Raw genomic sequence first — 14,571 nt, 5'->3', positions numbered from 1 at the left:
CCCAATACTGTCCTGTTCTGCCCGTCCCTCCACCCCAACCCAATACTGTCCTGTTCTGCCCGTCCCTCATACCCAACCCAATACTGTCCTGTTCTGCCCGTCTCTCCACCCCAACCCAATACTGTCCTGTTCTGCCCATCCCTTCACCCCAACCCAATACTGTCCTGTTCTGCCCGTCCCTCCACCCCAACCCAATACTGTCCTGTTCTGCCAGTCCCTCCACCCCAACCCAATACTGTCCTGTTCTGTTCTGCCCGTCTCTCCACCCCAACCCAATACTGTCCTGTTCTGCCCATCCCTCCACCCCAACCCAATACTGTCCTGTTCTGTTCTGCCCGTCCCTCCACCCCAACCCAATACTGTCCTGTTCTGCCCATCCCTCCACCCCAACCCAATACTGTCCTGTTCTACTGTCCTGTTCTGTCCGTAAGCATCCCTCCTACCTAACCCAATACTGGGGCCTTACAGGTCTTGAGGGCCCAATAAGCTAAAACAGCAGCTTGACTGGACTGACTGTGTGTGTGTGTGTGTGTGTGTGTGTGTGTGTGTGTGTGTGTGTGTGTGTGTGTGTGTGTGTGTGTGTGTGTGTGTGTGTGTGTGTGTGTGTGTGTGTGTGTGTGTGTTGGATGAAGCTCATCATTTAGTTTACAACCCAGCCTCTAGACGACAATATAATCAGTTGTGTAATTACAGCATTAATGGAGAACTACAGTGGAAATGGGCTGTTGAGTGGGATGGTAGGTGGAGGATATTATCAGCGAGGGAGGTTTCAGACATTAGTATGCATTGTTGAACACTGAAATGCAAACAACAGACCAATAAGCCTGAGCCTAATTTTTTTTTTTAATAACCACACCCAAGGAGTCATGTTCCCTATTTAGTGTAATGTCATCTAGACCTAATGTCATCTAGGTCCAAGCACACCAAGACAGTCGTGAAGAGGGCACGACAAAACCTATTCTCCCTCAGGAGACTGAAAAGATTTGGCATGGGTCCTCATATCCTCAAAAGGTTCTACAGCTGCACCATGGAGAGCATCCTGACTGGTTGCATCACTGGCTGGTATGGCAACTGCTCGGCCTCCGACCACAAGGCACTACAGAGTGTAGCTTCCTGCCATCCAGGACCTCTATACCAGGCGGTGTCAGAAGAAGGCCCTGAAAATGGTCAAAGACTCCAGCCACCCTAGTCAAAGACTGTTCTCTCTGCTACTGCATGGCAGTTGGTACCCGGAGCACCAAGTCTATGTCCAAGAGGCTTCTAAACAGCTTCTACCCCCAAGTCATAAGACTCCTGAACACCTAATCAAATGGCTACCCAGACTATTTGCATTGCCCCCCCCTCCCCCCCCCCCCCCCCCCCCCCCCCACCTCCTTTTACACCGCTGCTACTCTCTGTTGTTATCATCTATGCATAGTCACTTTAATAACTCTACCTTCATATACATATTACCTCAACTAACCGGTGCCTCCGCACATTGAGTCTGTACCGTGTACCCCCCTGTATATGAGTCTCGCTATTGTTATTTTACTGCTGATCTTGAATTACTTGTTACTTATATTTCTTATTCTTATCCGTATTTTTTTAAACTGCATTGTTAGTTAGGGGCTCGTAAGTAAGCATTTCACTGTAAGGTCTACACCTGTTGTATTCGGCACATATGGCTAATAAAATTTGATTTGATTAGGATACAATTATTATTTTACCTGTTGTATTCGGCGCATATGGCTAATAAAATGTGATTTGATTTGATTAGGATACAATTATTATTTTAACTGAGAGACATTGCTGATGATAGCCTCCCCTCTCTGGCTGAGATATTTGATTTCAGCTTTTGCTTAATTCGTATACATTTTATTCTACAACTGTTGATGGGTCTTGAGAAGTGATGAATACAGCTCTATGGCAACAAGAGTCACAGGAGTGACTCAGGCAGAACTGGGTTCAGGGATGCACTCAGTGACACTGCAGAGGCTATGACCTCTGGAGGGCGCCATTGTCCCAGAAAGCTTTGGCCCCTTAACACAAAGAATGGGGAATATCTGATAGCCACACCTAAATCATGGGCTTATCTGAGAGATCACACAGTAGGCCCTGTATATATTATAAATTAACAAGGATCTTAATGTACGTTAACGTAAGCATGTTTGATGTCCCTAGCCAAATCAGTAGCCAAGTGGACAGAGAGCATACATTTGAATTTTGGCTTGTCATTTAATAGGCCTACCACTATATGCCATTGGGAGGAAGCTGTGTATGTCGCCCACAACTGTCAAATATCCTGTCTGTCTGCCTGCCTTTCTGCCTGTCTGTCTGCTAAAAATGCGTTGATCCCAGGCTGTAGGCAACATATTCTTATTGAATTTTTCTATAAACAGCAAGGACACATTTCTATTTCTATTACAGTCACTGTCATTGACAGTATGGTACATAACCAAACCTCAACTGATCCGGCCTACGGCCCTGCCTGCCCTTGCGCCCACTGACGAGGTCTATGACGATCATGTGCCCCGGGTGTCTGGCCCATCCCACTCGCCCCGTGTCTGTCTACAACTCAATAATAAAATATAAAAACATAACTAACAGCTATGCGGCCAGGCCGAGACATAACGAAACAGCCCGCTGCAGGTGCAAGCAGACACCAGGACCTGACACAGTTAAATGTATTGCTCTCTGTCTGCACCCTCATCCACCCATCCATCACCGACCTAGTCATCCTGAATACAAGTAGTCCCTTGATCGTCGTCGCCATAGAGACGGGTCTCAACTCACTCAAAGGGCCCCAAATCCGCATGAAAGTGCTCCATTAAGCATTAGACAATCTTGGATAGGTCTATACTATTTATGCTCCCAAATATCTTAAAACATTTATCATGACTGGCTGTAAGCAAATCAGGCCTAGCCATGCAATAAAAATTATATCAAGACCAGGCATGAAATTGCCGGAATATGATGACACATTTCACTTCCATCCATTCCTCCATATAACCAAATAGACATGTTTAGATCATAAATTGAATGACAGGGCAATCATCGGCCACTAGGAATAAATGTGACTATATGATTAGTATCCATAAAGATTCGAGAGAAAAAAATCTAATGCCGCAAACGACCATTCATTTTCATTGCAAGTCGTAATTCTTCACCTGACAGCTTTAGCTCAGATGTAAAGTGTGCGGCTAGAGATTCATTTATTCTCATGCATTCCTCTTATCATTCAACTTGATTGAGCATACGATTATAATAAATAGTAGCCCAGTCCCTATAATAATATGTGTAAAGGTTTAGCCTAATTCTGCTCTGGGCTGGTGAGGAGAGAGAGAGACCGTGATGTTGGGTGCGGTCGTTCTGCATTATGCTGTTGTATGAGCATGTGTTAGTCTACAGCGGCAGGTGCGGCAGCCAGCATCCACAAGAGCGCCTATCCTGCTCGAATAATCTACAGCAAATGTGTCCATAGGATTTCTTCAATCTAGGCTATGTATTCGCTTTACGCACAATGTAAAAAGGGAGATTGAATATCCCTATAATAAAATGTTATTGGGCTATTTAATCCTAAACTGTAGCCCACTATTATCAATCAACCCTGTTGATATAGAATGAAAGGAAAAACAAATGCGTACAGTTCAGGCTCAATGTAAACACAAGCAAAATGATTGCATCCATTTGCAAGTTTAAAACTACAATATTTGTTGACGTGCGACAGACTTTGACCGCTCCCTTTAATAAATGCTTGGCAGTCTTTTGTGCCAAGGGTGTCGCCGCTGCATGCTCACACAGCATCCTTACAGCCTCATGCAGAATCACCACCCAATGCTCTGTGACTGTCAACTCGTCCCCAAAACACAGATAAATAACGGTACATCGTTAGCTTACCAATTGCTGTTTTAGCCATGTCTGTCGGTTTGTGCGGCGTTGGTGCTGCTGAAGTGGGCTATAGGCTACTGGAGGGAGCGTGCGTCGCAGTTACTGGTCGGTGCTTGGCGAGAAAAGGGAGCAAGGCACTGAGTCAGCAAGAACACTGCTGTGTGGGGAAAGAGAGCACTGCGCGAGACAGCAAGGGGGCTGGTGAATTACAAGCGTCTATACGTGCTCAAGCAGATTGGCTACCGCGGTCCCCTGACGCGCATTTCCTAGGCAAGAGACAGTCGCTTTTTCCTCTAATGTTCCTGTGTGTAGGATAGCTCAAATTGCCCCTATGAAAGGTGACGGGGTGGGTGTTATCCCTCTTTGTTTTCTCTAATGGTGCCTCCCGTAAAAAAGTACTGTCAGAGATGGAATCGGTCCTAATGGCTCTTGTCCATGGTGCTGAAACGGTATCAGAGAGAGGCAGCCTACTAATAGCTTAACTTAATGGAAATAGACGTTGAAGGTAAATGAAACGTAACTTGACCACAATGTATAGGCCTAATGTTTCGTGTGTGACATAATTACAAGGTAACACATAGGCTGATCTGTGAAATTTTGACATTGATGTTTTAATGCCACTCACTAGCGTATTTATTGGAATACAATTATATCTAGGCTATAAGTGTAGTGGCTAAATGGCCTTCTGCTTCACAGTAACACGTCTTCTTCCTATGCCTTTGTGATTGCATGATAAAGTATCCTATCCAGAATTGAGACCTGTAATGATTCATAGGGGATGGGTTAAATACTGAAGACACATTTCAGTTGAATGCATTCAGTTGTACATGTCACGTCCTGACCATAGTTCTTATGTGTTTTGCTTGTTTAGTGTTGGTCAGGACGTGAGCTGGGTGGTAATTCTATGTTGTGTGTCTAGTTTGTCTGTTTCTGTGTCCAGCCTAATATGGTTCTCAATCAGAGACAGCTGTCAATCGTTGTCCCTGATTGAGAATCATATATAGGTGGCTTGTTTTGTGTTGGGGATTGTGGGTGGTTGTTTCCTGTCTCTGTGTTTGTGTTCTGCACCAGATAGGACTGTTTCGGTTTGCCACACTTTGTTATTTTTTGTTCGTTGTAAGTGTTCACTGTTTTTGTTTAATTAAACATGTTGAGCACTGGCTACGCTGCGTGTTGGTCCGATCCCTGTTTCACCCCCTCTTTTAGTGAAGAGAGGGAAGGCTGCCGTGACAGAACCACCCACCAAACCCGGACTAAGCAGCGTAGCAACGGACAGCAACGGCAGCAGCAGCGGGACCAGGAGAAATGGACTTGGGAGGACGTATTGGACGGAAAGGGTTGCTACACATGGGAGGAGATCCTGGCTGGTAAGGATCGCCTTCCATGGGAACAGGTGGAGGCAGCTAGGAGAGCGAAAGCAGCTGAGAAGGGGAACCGGTGTTATGAGGGAACACGGCTGGCCAGGAAGCCCGAGAAGAAATCCCAAAAATGTCTTGGGGGGGGGGGGGGGGGGGGGGGGGGCTAAAGGGTAGTGTGGCGAAGTCAGGTAGGAGACCTGCGCCCACTTCCCATGCTTACCGTGGAGAGCGGGAGTACGGGCAGACACCGTGTTATGCGGAAGAGCGCACGGTGTCTCCTGTACGTGTGCATAGCCCGGTGCGGGTTATTCCACCTCCCCGCACTGGCCGGGCTAAATTGAGCATTGAGCCAAGTGCCATGAAGCCGGCGCAACATATCTGGCCTCCAGTACCTCTCCTCGGGCCGGTGTACATGGCACCAGCCTTACGCATGGTGTCCCCGGTTCGCCTACACAGCCAAGTGCGGGTTATTCCACCTCCCATTGGTCGGGCTACGGGGAGCATTCAACCAGGTAAGGTTGGGCAGGCTCAGTGCTCAAGGGAGCCAGTACGCCTGCACGGTCCGGTATATCCGGCGCCACCTTCCCGCCCCAGCCCAGTACCATCAGTGCCTACACCACGCACTAGGCTTCCTGTGCGTCTCCAGAGCCCTGTTCCTCCTCCACGCACTCTCCCTGTGGTGCGTGTCTCCAGCCCAGTACCACCAGTTCCGGCACCACGCACCAAGCCTCCTGTGCGTCTCCAGAGCCCTGTACGCACTGTTCCTTCTCCCCGCACTCGCCCTGAGGTGCGTGCCCTTAGTCCGGTACCACCAGTTCCGGCACCACGCACCAGGCCTATAGTGCGCTTTGAGAAACCAGTGTGCCCTGTTCCTGCTCCCCGCACTAGCCTTGAGGTGCGTGTCTCCAGTCCGGTGCCACCAGTTCCGGCACCACGCACCAGGCCTACTGTGCGCCTCAGCAGGTCAGAGTCGGCCGTCTGCCCAACCCCGCCTGCACTGCTCGTCTGCTCAACGCCGTCTGCACTGCTCGTCTGCCCAGCGCCGTCTGAGCTGCCTGCCTGCCCAGCGCCGTCTGAGCCATCCGTCTGCCCAGCGCCGTCTGAGCCATCCGTCTGCCCAGCGCCATCTGAGCCATCCGTCTGCCCAGCGCCATCTGAGCCATCCGTCTGCCCAGCGCCATCTGAGCCATCCGTCTGCCCAGCGCCATCTGAGCCATCCGTCTGCCCAGCGCCATCTGAGCCATCCGTCTGCCCAGCGCCATCCGTCTGCCCAGCGCCATCTGAGCCATCCGTCTGCCCAGCGCCATCTGAGCCATCCGTCTGTCCCGAGCCATTAGAGCCGCCCGTCTGTCCCGAGCCGTCAGAGCTGTTCGTCAGTCAGGAGCCGCTAGAGCCGTTCGTCAGTCAGGAGCTGCCAGAGCCGCCAGCCAGTCAGGAGCTGCCAGAGCCGCCAGCCAGTCAGGGGCTGCCAGAGCCGCCAGCCAGTCAGGAGCTGCCGGAGCCGCCAGCCAGTCAGGAGCTGCCGGAGCCGCCAGCCAGTCAGGAGCTGCCGGAGCCGCCAGCCAGTCAGGAGCTGCCGGAGCCGCCAGCCAGTCAGGAGCTGCCGGAGCCGCCAGCCAGTCAGGAGCTGCCCTCCAGTCATGAGCTGCCTTCCAGTCATGAGCTGCCCTTCAGTCATGAGCTGCCCTCCAGTCATGAGCTGCCCTCCAGTCATGAGCTGCCCTCCAGTCATGAGCTGCCCTCCAGTCATGAGCTGCCCTCCAGTCATGAGCTGCCTGCCAGTCATGAGCTGCCTGCCAGTCATGAGCTGCCTGCCAGTCATGAGCTGCCCTCCAGTCATGAGCTGCCTTCCAGTCATGAGCTGCCTTCCAGTCATGAGCTGCCTTCCAGTCATGAGCTGCCCTTCAGTCATGAGCTGCCCTTCAGTCATGAGCTGCCCTTCAGTCATGAGCTGCCTTCCAGTCATGAGCTGCCTTCCAGTCATGAGCTGCCTTCTAGTCCGGAGCTGCCTCTCTGTCCGGAGCTGTCCTTCAGTCCGGAGTTGCCCCTCTGTCCTGAGCTACCTCTCTGTCCTGAGCTACCTCTCTGTCCTGAGCTACCCCTCTGTCCTGAGCTACCCCTCTGTCCTGAGCTACCCCTCTGTCCTGAGCTACCCCTCTGTCCTGAGCTACCTCTCTGTCCTGAGTTGTCTATATTTAGGAGGGGCCTTGGTGAAGGTTCCTGGACCATGGTCGGGGGCGAGGGTCGCCACTCAAAGGACGCTAAGGAGGGGGACAAAGACAGTGGTGGAGTGGTGTCCTCGTCCACCGCCGGAGCCGCCACCGCGGACAGATGCCCACCCAGACCCTCCCCTTGAGTTTTAGGGGTGCGTTCGGAGTCCGCACCTCGGGGGGGGGGGGTACTGTCACGTCCTGACCATAGTTCTTATGTGTTTTGCTTGTTTAGTGTTGGTCAGGACGTGAGCTGGGTGGTAATTCTATGTTGTGTGTCTAGTTTGTCTGTTTCTGTGTCCAGCCTAATATGGTTCTCAATCAGAGACAGCTGTCAATCGTTGTCCCTGATTGAGAATCATATATAGGTGGCTTGTTTTGTGTTGGGGATTGTGGGTGGTTGTTTCCTGTCTCTGTGTTTGTGTTCTGCACCAGATAGGACTGTTTCGGTTTGCCACACTTTGTTATTTTTTGTTCGTTGTAAGTGTTCACTGTTTTTGTTTAATTAAACATGTTGAGCACTGGCTACGCTGCGTGTTGGTCCGATCCCTGTTTCACCCCCTCTTTTAGTGAAGAGAGGGAAGGCTGCCGTGACAGTACAACTGAATAGGTATCCCCCTTTCCTTTTCCATTTCCCGAATATTATAGTAGGCCTATCTGACAAAATCGTATTGTGAATGACCTCTCCACAATGTTCCCTCTTCAATCGCTTGATGTCAGCAGACAATTACTTTACTAGTTCCCAACAAGACCTTCACTTCAGCCATCAACCAGAGTGGGCTATGAATTAGGAAAACAAAAGCAAACTTTATAATAAATGGATATGCTCTTTTTTTGTTTGTTTACTCTTAGGAAAAGTCACATGTGATTACGTTCATTTCACATGTGGAATTCATGTGACTTTTTCTGCTATTTAAGTGTTTTAAATTTAATTTTAAACCTTTATTTAAGCAGGGAGTCATGCTGAGACCATGATCTCTTATGCAGATGAACCCTGCATGAACACATCAATAAACAACAATTACACTGTACATATCCATATCAATTACACTGTACATATCCATATCAATTACACTGTACATATCCATATCAATTACACTGTACATATCCATATCAATTACACTGTACATATCCATATCAATTACACTGTACATATCCATATCAATTACACAATACATATCCATATCAATTACACTGTACATATCCATATCAATTACACAAAACACAAAAAGCAAACACAAAACACAAAAAGCAAAACAGATGGATCACCAACAGTCTGAGATACACCGGCTCCGACGCTCGTCGGATGTGGCAGGGCAAACTATTACAGACTACAAAAGGAAGCACAGCCAAGAGCTGCCCAGTGACACGAGCCTACCAGACGAGCGAAATCACTTCTATGCTCGCTTCGAGGCAAGCAACACTGAGGCATGCATGAGAGCATCATCTGTTCCGGACGACTGTGTGATCACGCTCTCCGTAGCCGACGTGAGTAAGACCTTTAAACAGGTCAACATACACAAGGCTGCGGTGCCAGACGGATTACCAGGACGTGTGCTCCGGGCATGTGCTGACCAACTGGCAGGTGTCTTCTCTGACATTTTCAACATGTCCCTGATTGAGTCTGTAATACCAACATGTTTCAAGCAGACCACCATAGTCCCTGTGCCCAAGAACCCAAAGGCAACCTGCCTAAATGACTACAGACCCGTAGCACTCACGTCTGTAGCCATGAAGTGCTTTCAAAGGCTGGTAATGGCTCACATCAACACCATTATCCCAGAAACCCTAGACCCACTCCAATTTGCATACCGCCCAAACAGATCCACAGATGATGCAATCTCTATTGCACTCCACACTGCCCTTTCCCACCTGGACAAAAGGAACACTTATGTGAGAATGCTATTCATTGACTACAGCTCAGCGTTCAACACCACAGTACCCTCAAAGCTCAACACTAAGCTAAGGAACATGGGACTAAACACCTCCCTCTGCAACTGGATCCTGGACTTCCTGACGGGCCGCCCCCAGGTGGTGAGGGTAGGTAGCAACACATCTGCCACGCTGATCCTCAACACTGGAGCTCCCCAGGGGTGCCTGCTCAGTCCCCTCCTGTACTCCCTGTTCACCCACGACTGCATGACCAGGCATGACTCCAACACCATCATTAAGTTTGCAGACGACAAAACAGTGGTAGGCCTGATCACCGACATCGACGACACAGCCTATAGGGAGGAAGTCAGAGACCTGGCCGGGTGGTGCCAGAATAACAACCTATCCCTCAACGTAACTAAGACTAAGGAGATTATTGTGGACTACAGGAAAAGGAGCACCGAGCACGCCCCCATTCTCATCGATGGGGCTGTAGTGGAGCAGGTTAAGAGCTTCAAGTTCCTTGGTGTCCACATCAACAACAAACTAGAATGGTCCAAACACACCAAGACAGTCGTGAAGAGGGCACGACAAAGCCACTTCCCCCACAGGAAACTAAAAAGATTTGGCATGGGTCCTGAGATCCTCAAAAGGTTCTACAGCTGCAACATCGAGAGCATCCTGACCGGTTGCATCACTGCCTGGTACGGCAATTCCTCGGCCTCTGACTGCAAGGCACTACAGAGGGTAATAAATACGGCCCAGTACATCACTGGGGCTAAGCTGCCTGCCATTCAGGACCTCTACACCAGGCGGTGTCAGAGGAAGGCCCTAAAAATTGTCAAAGACCCCAGCTACCCCAGTCATAGACTGTTCTCTCTACTACCGCATGGCAAGTGGTACCGGAGTGCCAAGTCTAGGACAAAAAGGCTTCTCAACAGTTTTTACCCCCAAGCCATAAGACTCCTGAACAGGTAACCAAATGGTTACCCGGACTATTTGCATTGTGTGCCTCCCCCCAACCCCTCTTTTACGCTGCTGCTACTCTCTGTTTATCATATATGCATAGTCACTTTAACTATACATTCATGTACATACTACCTCAATTGGGCCGACCAACCAATGCTCCCGCACATTGGCTAACCGGGCTATCTGCATTGTGTCCCACCACCCGCCAACCCCTCTTTTTACGCTACTGCTACTCTCTGTTCATCATATATGCATAGTCACTTTAACCATACCTGCATGTACATACTACCTCAATATGCCTGACTAACCAGTGTCTGTATATAGCTTTGCTACTGTTATTTTCAATTGTCTTTTTATTGTTGTTTTATTTCTTTACTTACCCACACGCACGCACGCACGCACGCACGCACGCACGCACGCACGCACGCACACACACACACACACACACACACACACAGACACACACACACACACACACACACACACCTTTTTTTCGCACTATTGGTTAGAGCCTGTAAGTAAGCATTTCACTGTAAGGTCTACTACACCTGTTGTATTCGGCGCACGTGATAAATACACTTTGATTTGATTTGATATAACTTAGAAAGTAGCTAGTAGATTTAGCTTTCTTGATTGAGGAAGAGCATCTATTTATCAATTGACTGAAAAGCCGCCAATCAGCTACAGAGTCAGTTTTTCTAGCCTTGGCCCAGACCTGATTTCTTATGTGTTAAAAGATCTGAAGTTCTATACAGAACCAAGAACTTGTTATATTTTTTACTCTGAGGCATTTAAAGGGAGTGTGTTAGTCTGCCAGAGAGATTAAAATAGATGAGAACAATTCTAGAGCTAATTCAGAGTCAGGCATGCTGCTGATAGAGAAGTCAGAGTAATACTGTACATATCATGAACAAAGGTTTGTGGGGAAAATAGATTTAAATGTCTCTTTATAATTATATGAGTATCAGTGTTCATCTGTTTTGTATCGCTACTACATATATGAAATATAGGACACTGATCACTGAGATCAATAGCACAGACACCACTGGACAAGTACTTGTGGGGGCTATTTATGGAAAATGTATGGTGTTTCCATAGATAACAGGGGCTAAGGCACTACTGTTTGGGGTAAATAATCAACAAAATAATCATGAGGACCCAGCCACCTGACACCCCAGAGTAACTGTTTGACTATAATGGACCTCTTTAGGAATGGGTGAATGAGTATCAGATGGTCATTTAGGGACACTGAAATAGATGCACTTCACACACACCTGGCTCATACACCATCATCCATCATCCATCGCCCTCCAGGTTCCCTTGGAGAGTTCATCAATGAGCTTGACGCCCTGATAAGTTCCTTTCCTGAGGATGGCTCACCTCTCACAGTTCTGGGTGACTTTAATCTCCCCACGTCTACCTTTGACTCATTCCTCTCTGCCTCCTTCTTTCCACTCCTCTCCTCTTTTGACCTCACCCTCTCACCTTCCCCCCCTACTCACAAGGCAGGCAATACGCTTGACCTCATCTTTACTAGATGCTGTTCTTCCACTAATCTCATTGCAACTCCCCTCCAAGTCTCCGACCACTACCTTGTATCCTTTTCCCTCTCGCTCTCATCCAACACTTCCCACACTGCCCCTACTCGGATGGTATCGCGCCGTCCCAACCTTCGCTCTCTCTCCCCCGCTACTCTCTCCTCTTCCATCCTATCATCTCTTCCCTCTGCTCAAACCTTCTCCAACCTATCTCCTGATTCTGCCTCCTCAACCCTCCTCTCCTCCCTTTCTGCATCCTTTGACTCTCTATGTCCCCTATCCTCCAGGCCGGCTCGGTCCTCCCCTCCTGCTCCGTGGCTCGACGACTCATTGCGAGCTCACAGAACAGGGCTCCGGGCAGCCGAGCGGAAATGGAGGAAAACTCGCCTCCCTGCGGACCTGGCATCCTTTCACTCCCTCCTCTCTACATTCTCCTCTTCTGTCTCTGCTGCTAAAGCCAATTTCTACCACTCTAAATTCCAAGCATCTGCCTCTAACCCTAGGAAGCTCTTTGCCACCTTCTCCTCCCTCCTGAATCCTCCTCCCCCTCCTCCCCCCTCCTCCCTCTCTGCGGATGACTTCGTCAACCATTTTGAAAAGAAGGTCGACGACATCCGATCCTCGTTTGCTAAGTCAAACGACACCGCTGGTTCTGCTCACACTGCCCTACCCTGTGCTTTGACCTCTTTCTCCCCTCTCTCTCCAGATGAAATCTCGCGTCTTGTGACGGCCGGCCGCCCAACAACCTGCCCGCTTGACCCTATCCCCTCCTCTCTTCTCCAGACCATTTCCGGAGACCTTCTCCCTTACCTCACCTCGCTCATCAACTCATCCTTGACCGCTGGCTACGTCCCTTCCGTCTTCAAGAGAGCGAGAGTTGCACCCCTTCTGAAAAAACCTACACTCGATCCCTCTGATGTCAATAACTACAGACCAGTATCCCTTCTTTCTTTTCTCTCCAAAACTCTTGAACGTGCCGTCCTTGGCCAGCTCTCCTGCTATCTCTCTCAGAATGACCTTCTTGATCCAAATCAGTCAGGTTTCAAGACTAGTCATTCAACTGAGACTGCTCTTCTCTGTGTCACGGAGGCGCTCCGCACTGCTAAAGCTAACTCTCTCTCCTCTGCTCTCATCCTTCTAGACCTATCGGCTGCCTTTGATACTGTGAACCATCAGATCCTCCTCTCCACCCTCTCCGAGCTGGGCATCTCCGGCAAGGTCCACGCTTGGATTGCGTCCTACCTGACAGGTCGCTCCTACCAGGTGGCGTGGCGAGAATCTGTCTCCGCACCACGTGCTCTCACCACTGGTGTCCCCCAGGGCTCTGTTCTAGGCCCTCTCCTATTCTCGCTATACACCAAGTCACTTGGCTCTGTCATATCCTCACATGGTCTCTCCTATCATTGCTATGCAGACGACACACAATTAATCTTCTCCTTTCCCCCCTCTGATAACCAGGTGGTGAATCGCATCTCTGCATGTCTGGCAGACATATCAGTGTGGATGACGGATCACTACCTCAAGCTGAACCTCGGCAAGACGGAGCTGCTCTTCCTCCCGGGGAAGGACTGCCCGTTCCATGATCTCGCCATCACGGTTGACAACTCCATTGTGTCCTCCTCCCAGAGTGCTAAGAACCTTGGCGTGATCCTGGACAACACCCTGTCGTTCTCAACTAACATCAAGGCGGTGACCCGTTCCTGTAGGTTCATGCTCTACAACATTCGCAGAGTACGACCCTGCCTCACGCAGGAAGCGGCGCAGGTCCTAATCCAGGCACTTGTCATCTCCCGTCTGGATTACTGCAACTCGCTGTTGGCTGGGCTCCCTGCCTGTGCCATTAAACCCCTACAACTCATCCAGAACGCCGCAGCCCGTCTGGTGTTCAACTTTCCCAAGTTCTCTCACGTCACCCCGCTCCTCCGCTCTCTCCACTGGCTTCCAGTTGAAGCTCGCATCCGCTACAAGACCATGGTGCTTGCCTACGGAGCTGTGAGGGGAACGGCACCTCCGTACCTTCAGGCTCTGATCAGGCCCTACACCCAAACAAGGGCACTGCGTTCATCCACCTCTGGCCTGCTCGCCTCCCTACCTCTGAGGAAGTACAGTTCCCGCTCAGCCCAGTCAAAACTGTTCGCTGCTCTGGCACCCCAATGGTGGAACAAACTCCCTCACGACGCCAGGTCAGCGGAGTCAATCACCACCTTCCGGAGACACCTGAAACCCCACCTCTTTAAGGAATACCTAGGATAGGATAAAGTAATCCTTCTAACCCCCCCCTCCCCCCCCTTAAAAGAGTTAGATGCACTATTGTAAAGTGGTTGTTCCACTGGATATCATAAGGTGAATGCACCAATTTGTAAGTCGCTCTGGATAAGAGCGTCTGCTAAATGACTTAAATGTAAATGTAATCATCCAGTGAGACTGTGAACTAATCTTTTGCAATTGCAATTATCAGGAGTGTTCAAATCACTGTCAGGCACACAGGTTGCCCTTCTCACAGAACAGGAGATCAAGGAGCTCAGCTAGATAAGCACCCCTCAGTCTCCTGGTTAGTTTTTAGTCATAAAGGTTTAAATAGAATCGTATTTCATCCTAACTCACCTCAACAACTAACTTCAACCTGACTTTAAATAGATGCTTCAAACTCCTCCTAACCACATCTTCATCACAGGGCATTATCGTCATTATCACTACCTCCCCCAAGAGAAGGAGGGCGGGAACATGCGACGAGCTTCACTAGCAAGTGATGATGCA

General features: G+C 49.6%; 1 protein-coding gene across 1 annotated transcript in view; it reads right to left on the bottom strand.

Moving 5' to 3' along the window:
• LOC120022758 (stathmin-2-like) overlaps positions 1-3,895 on the bottom strand; it is a 9,762-nt gene extending 5,867 nt beyond the window's left edge. The window contains exon 1 of the mRNA XM_038966751.1: positions 3,877-3,895. Within this exon, the coding sequence (XP_038822679.1) occupies positions 3,877-3,895 (19 nt within the window). The remainder of the gene's footprint in view (positions 1-3,876) is intronic.
• Positions 3,896-14,571: the final 10,676 nt, after the last annotated feature.

This window comes from Salvelinus namaycush, chromosome 27 (assembly GCF_016432855.1).
Source record: "Salvelinus namaycush isolate Seneca chromosome 27, SaNama_1.0, whole genome shotgun sequence".
Taxonomy (NCBI): domain Eukaryota; kingdom Metazoa; phylum Chordata; class Actinopteri; order Salmoniformes; family Salmonidae; genus Salvelinus; species Salvelinus namaycush.
Note: the sequence above shows the minus strand (reverse complement) of the source record. Positions and strands in the feature narration are given on the sequence as shown.